This window comes from Salvelinus sp. IW2-2015, linkage group LG16, assembly GCF_002910315.2.
Source record: "Salvelinus sp. IW2-2015 linkage group LG16, ASM291031v2, whole genome shotgun sequence".
Classification (NCBI taxonomy): Eukaryota; Metazoa; Chordata; class Actinopteri; order Salmoniformes; family Salmonidae; genus Salvelinus; species Salvelinus sp. IW2-2015.
In genome coordinates this window covers 23,661,507-23,668,534 of record NC_036856.1, presented here as the reverse complement: position 1 = coordinate 23,668,534, position 7,028 = coordinate 23,661,507, and the positions used below count along the sequence as shown (strand labels likewise).

General features: G+C 45.0%; 1 protein-coding gene and 1 long non-coding RNA gene across 2 annotated transcripts in view; both read right to left on the bottom strand.

The window, feature by feature from the left end:
• Positions 1-7,028, bottom strand: part of LOC111975967 (protein PRRC2C) — a 67,022-nt gene that overhangs the window by 14,728 nt on the left and 45,266 nt on the right. Inside the window, 5 exon segments of the mRNA XM_070447415.1 lie at positions 4,193-4,335; positions 4,474-4,581; positions 4,768-5,008; positions 5,153-5,313; positions 5,447-5,568. Coding sequence (XP_070303516.1) covers positions 4,193-4,335; positions 4,474-4,581; positions 4,768-5,008; positions 5,153-5,313; positions 5,447-5,568 — 775 coding nt within the window.
• On the bottom strand, positions 670-2,219 carry LOC139028939 (uncharacterized). The gene is made up of 4 exons (XR_011481170.1): positions 2,132-2,219; positions 1,278-1,363; positions 1,083-1,118; positions 670-732 (listed from the first exon to the last, which is right to left on the bottom strand). It is a non-coding gene; the product is annotated as an uncharacterized lncRNA (long non-coding RNA).

Below are 7,028 nucleotides of genomic sequence, written 5' to 3'. Positions count from 1 at the left end.
AGCCTCAGCCGCGGATCGCAGCCCCCAGTCTCCCAGCCCTACAGGGGACCCTTCGAACACACACACAGGTGAATGCAGCCCCCCTCCAAGCAAGGTACTCACCAGGGAAAGATACAAAGTTCTGCCATGTTGTGAGAGACAGACTTGTGTAATGTTCAAAGCCCTTTCATGGCCTAATGGTTTAATAGCTACCTGTTTATGTATTTTGCGTGTGTGTTGTGTTAAGAATTGTGTTGATGAGATGCTAGCAGTACATTACGTAATTGGTCTGCTCTGTGTGTTTCTATCCAGGATTGTTTGAATGGACCTGAAGCTGTTTGCAGTGGATGGACGATGAAGCCTGGGCGACAACTCCTCACAGCCTAGGAGCCACTACCCCTACATTTAGTCCTTACAGGTAACATCACACTCTACCCCTACACCTAGTCCTTACAGGTAACACACATCACACTCTACCCTTACACTAGTCCTTACAGTAACACACATTCAAAACTACACCTAGTCTTACAGTTAAACACATTCACACCCCATACACCAGCCTTACAGGTAACACACATTCACCACACTACAACCTAGTCCTTCACAAGGTACAACCATTCACACACTACCACCTAGTCCTTACAGGTAACACACATTCCACACAAACTACATCTAGTCCTTACAGGGTAAACCAATTCACACACTACCCCTACACCTAGTCCTTACAGGTAACACACATTCACACACTACCCCCTACCACCTAGTCCTTACAGGTAACACACATTCCACACACTACACCTAGTCCTTACAGGTAACACACCATTCACACACATTACAACCTAGTTTCCTTTTACAGGTAACAACATTCACCACACATACACTTAGTCCTACAGGTAACACACATTCACACACGTACACCTAGTCCTTACAGTAACCACACTTTCACAACACTAACACTAGTCCTTACAGGTTAACACACATTCACACACTTACACCTAGTCACTTACAGTAACACACATGCCACACTAACCACCCTAGTCCTTACAGGTAACACACATTCACACACTACACCTTAGTCCTTAACAGGTAACACAATCACACACTACACCTAGTCCTTACAGGTAACACACATTCACACACTACCCCTTACACCTAAGTCCTTACAGGTAACACCACATTCACACACTACACCTAGTCCTTACAGGTACACACTTCACACACTACACCTAGTTCCTACAGGTAACACCACATTCACACAAACTACATCTAGTCCTTACAGGTTAACCACACATTCACACACTCCACTACACCTAGTCCTTACAGGTAACACACATTCACACACTACCACTACATCTAGTCCTTACAGGTAACACACATTCACACACTACCACCTAGTTCCTTACAGGTAACCACACATTCACACACTACCCCTACACCTAGTCCTTACAGGTTAACCACATTCACACACTACCACACACCTAGTCCTTACAGAGTAACACACATTTCACACACTACACATAGTCCTTACAGGTATACACACATTCACACACTACACCTGTCCTTACAGGTAACACACATTCACACACTACACCTTAGTCCTTAAGGTAAACACATTCACACCACTACGCCAGTTCCTTACAGGTTAACCACACATTCACACACACCCTACACCTAGTCCTTACAGGTACACACATACACACTACAACCTAGTTCCTTTACAGTAAACACACATTCACACACTACACCTAGTCCTTAAGGAACACACATTCACACAAAACTACATCTAGTCCTACAGGTAACACACATTCACATCACTACCACTACACCTAGTCCTTACAGGTAACAACAACAATTTCACACACTACCACTACATTAGTCCTACAGGTTAACACACATTCACACCCACTACCACCTAGTCCTTACAGGTAAACACCAATTCACACACTACCACTACATCTTAGTCCTTACAGGTAACACACATTCACACACTACACCTAGTCCTTACAGGTAACACAATTCACACATACCCACTACATCTAGTCCATTACAGGTAACACACATTCACACACTTACACCTAGTCCTTACAGGTAACACACATTCCACACACTACCCCTACACCTATCCTTTTACAGGTAACACAATTCAACACACTACCCCTTACACCTAGTCCTTACAGGTAACACACATTCACACACTACCACTTACACCCTTCCTTACAGTAACACACATTCACACACACTACCACACACCTAGTCTTTACAGGTAACACACATTCACACACAGGCACACATATTTAGTCCTTCAGGTAACACACATTCACAACAAACTACATCTTAGTCCTTACAGGTAACCCATTCACACACTTACTACACCTAGTCCTTACAGGTTAACCAAACATTCACACACTTACCTACACCTAGTCCTTACAGGTAAACACCACATTCACACAACTACCCTACAACCTTAGTCCTTACAAGGTAAACAACACATTTCACAACTACCACTACACCTAATCCTTACAGTAAACACAATCACACACTACCACTACACCTAGTCCTACAGGTAACACCACATCACACACACTACATCTTGTCCTTTACAGGTAACACACATTCACACAAACTACATTCTAGTCCTTACAGGTAACACACATTTCACCACCACTACACCTAGTCCTTACATGTAACACACGATTCACACACTACACCTAGTCCTACCAGCTAACACACTTTCACACAACACACCTAGTTCCTACAGGTAACACACATTCACACACTACACCATAGCCTTACAAGGTACCACATGCACACACTACACCTAGTCCTTACAGGTAAACACATTCACACACTACACCTAGTCCTTACAGGTAAACACACATTCCACACACACACCTAGTCCTTTACAGGTAAACACACATTTCACACACTTTTTACCCCTACACCTAGTCCTTTCAGGTAAAACACACATTCACACACTACACCTTAGTCCTAACAGGTAACACACATTACACACTACACCTAGTCCTTACATGGTAACACACATCACACAAAACTACACTAGTCCTTTACAGTAACACAACATTCACACACTACCACTTACACCTTAGTCCTTACAGGTAACACACATTCACACACTACCACACATCTAGTCCTTAAGGTAACACCACATTCACACACTACACCTAGTCCTTACAGGTAAACACACATTCACACACTACCCCATACACCTAGTCCATTACAGGTAACACACATTCACACAACTACCACCTACACCTAGTCCTTACAGGGTAACACACATTCACACACTACACATAGTCCTTACAGGTAACACACATTCACACACTACACTAGTCCTTACAGGTAACACACATTCACACACTACCACCTTAGTCCTTACAGGTAAACACACATTCACACACTACACCTAGTCCTTAACAGGTAACACACATTCACACACTACACCTTACACCTAAGTCCTTACAGGTAACACACATTCACAACACTACACTAGTCCTTAAGGTAACACACATTCACACACTACACCTAGTCCTACAGGTAACACACATTTCACACAAATACATCTAGTCCTTTACAGGTAACACAACATTCACACACTACCACTACACCTGTCCTTACAGGTAACACACATTCACACACTACACTACATCTAGTCCTTTACAGGCTAACACACATTCCACACACTAACCTAGTCCTTTTACAGTAACACACATTCACACACTACCACTACAATCTATCCTTACAGGTAACACACATTCACACACTAACACCTAGTCCTTACAGGTAAACAACATTCAACATACCCACTACATCTAGTCCTTACAGGTAACACACATTCAACACTTACACCTTAGTCCTACAGGTAACACAATTCACACCACTACCCCTACACCTAGTCCTTACAGGTAACACACATTCACACACTACCATACACCTATTCCTTACAGGGTAACACACATTCACACACTACCACTACACCTAGTCTTACAGGTAACAACATTCACACACTTACCCCTACACCTAGTCCTTACAGGTAACACACTTCACACACTACACTACACTTGATCCTTACAGTAACACACATTCACACACTACCACTACACCTAGTCCTTACAGGTAAACACACATTCACACACACACACTATATTCTAGTCCTTACAGGTAACACACATCACACAAACTAACTAGTCCTTACAGGTAACACACATTCACACACTTACCTACACCTAAGGGGGGCTGGGCCTGGGGAGGGGTGGGGGGCAGAGCCAGGAGGGGCTGGCTGCCCCCGGAACCATAGTTAGGAAGACCGAGCTGGGAGCCTGGCATAGGGACTTGCACCTAGAGAGAGGGAGGGCGAGAGAGAAAGAGGAGGAGATTGGGAGGGGTGAGTTAGTTGCAATGTCACAACTGTCTGTTTTGACAATCTGTTCCTTTTGCAGAAGTTAGCCTCTGAAAGTGTGTAAATGATGTGTATACCTGCTGCATGGCAGAGCTAGGAGACTGTGTGTTACTATAGTAACTGCTCTGTCCGTGTTGTTGCACCTGTCCTGAGTACAGGTTAGAATGTGGACTCATCCCCTGACGCTGGCGCGAGAGAGAAGAGAGCGAGAGAGGGTTAGGACAATAACATTCATGATCACGTCTTACAAAGCTCTTGTATGACCACATATAAGCTTGCTTCAGCATTTACAAAAGATAGCATGAGTTCTCAACAGTTCTCAATAGATTCTAAGAGAGTTGGAACTACGTTGTGTGTACCTTATTCCATACCTGCAGTAGGTGTGTGTCTATCAGCTGGGATCCTCCCATGCCAGAGGGCTGGTTGAGCTGTGGTTCAAACAGGATGGGGATGTGTTGTGTGTGTGTGTTGGAGGGCTGCTGGTAGGCCAGGCTGGACTGGGGCTTGCCCAGGTCATGGCCCCCAACACCAGGGTAGCTGTGGAGAGATGGCCCTGATAACATCATGGGACTGGGCTGGGACAGACTGCTCTGCATAAAGGCCTGCTGTGATCTGAAGGACAGAGGAAGGGAGACGAGAGTTAAAATATTGTGTGATCAAACACACAAACACACCTCTTACCAGTCAGAATGACACAACATTTGACCCAAACAGCATTATTTGATAAATACACATCATTGTGAGTGTGTTTGTTACCTATAAGGCTGCAGTGAAGAGCTGAAGAGGTCCTGTGGCTGGGAGACGGGAGGTCCGGTGCTGAGGCTTAGCTGGGCCTGGTGAGAGTGTGTGTGTGTGTGTTGGTGCTGCCCCTGTAGGGGAGCATAGATTGGGATAGGAATCTGCTGCACCGCCGCCTGCTGCTGGAGGGGAGAAAATAAGGCCTTATAAGGCTTCACAGGGGGAGAATAAGGCTTCACAAGGGTTGAATAAGGCTACATTAAAGGCAGTTTAAGCTTGAAGTCGTGTTAAAGAGATCCTTGTAGTGTGTACCTGTGAGAGTCTAGGCTGGTAGCTCTGCTGCTGGTGCTGTGTCAGAGGTGCCAGGCGGGAGTGGGGGTTGCTGAACAGGTGACTGGTGTCCATGTAGAACGCTGGAATCTGGGCTGCAGAGCCTACACACACACAGCGCGAGAAGAGGATGAAAACTACTCAATTCACAAACTCACCACAATTCTGACAAATGCATGACTATTGTGTGTCCTGAGGACATTTTAAATCACTAGCATCACCTTCACAGTAACATTACAGCTGTYTCCATCTCAGATCACATAAGGATTGTGAATACATTGACCTTTCTCTAAATAAGTGTCCTCTATGAGACATGAGGTAATTATGTCCTACATGAGCCGTGATGGCTGTTCCTGTGGGCTCAGCACTCTCTGATCGAGGCTAATACCTGACCTCCCTATGGGGCCTACTGCACTGTAGTAAGCTCTATAGCTAGCATCCCAATGAGAGGCTCACTCAGCCGTCACTGATACGACACGAGAGGAGCACAACACTAAATGGCTGTCTCATCAAAAGCGTTACACCTCCATACCCATTTAACAGAACTGTTTTCATTCAGGTTTAGTAGTATCTGCTAGACTAAGTCTAAGTAGGGCCAAGTCATTTCCTGGTGAGGTCATGTAGTTAAGGAAAAACTCCTGGCCCTAGTCATACCGCTAAGTGCATACAAGTCAGATGTGTTTGAGGACTCACCTGCTGCAGACTGGGAGACGTAAACCTGTGGAGTCTGTTGCTGCTGGGGGTGCTATCTGGCCCAAATCAACAGTACACCGTGGCTAACTATTTGACCATGGTTACTGATCAAAACCTTAGAAAAACCTTGACAAAGTACAGGCTCGGGGTGAGCAACAGCCTTGCCATTGAGAAGAGTAGACACAGGAAAACCTGGCTCCCTGTAGAGGAAAAACTATGCAACCACTGCACAACAGCAGAACCTGAGACGAAGCTGCATTTCCTGACAAAATGTAAAAATACAAAACAATTAGTGTGTCATTTCCCTAAATTTGAAACTCTGATGAGTAGGCTACCGTACTGTTGGGGAGGACGCAGGGAACTCTGGGTTGGCAGCGCACTACATTGCTGCCTGCCATAAGATGAGGGACAGTGTCTGACAGACAATCAACTTGCACATGTCCTCTACTGTATGCTTATTGTTCAATGTATAGTTATTTTGACCCTTGGTTTATTTTTACTGTTGTCCCGTTGACAATTTTGATTCTTATTATTTTCAATATGTAAATATCCAAGTAAGCTTTGGCAATATGTATATTGTTAGATCATGCCAATAAAGCAAATTGAATTGAGAAGGAGAACGAGACAGAACGAGAGAGAGAGCGAGCGCGAGAACGAGACAGAACGAGAGAGAGAGCGAGAGAGGCGTGAGAGAGAGCGCAAGAGAGAGAACGAGAGAACGAGAGGAACGAGAGAGAGAGAGAACGAGAGAGAGCGAGAGAGAGCAAAGAACGAGAGAGAAAAGAACGAGAGAGAGCAAAGAACGAGAGAGAACGAGAGAGAGCGAGAGAGAGCAAAGAACGAGAGCGAGAGAGAGCGAAGAACGAGAGCG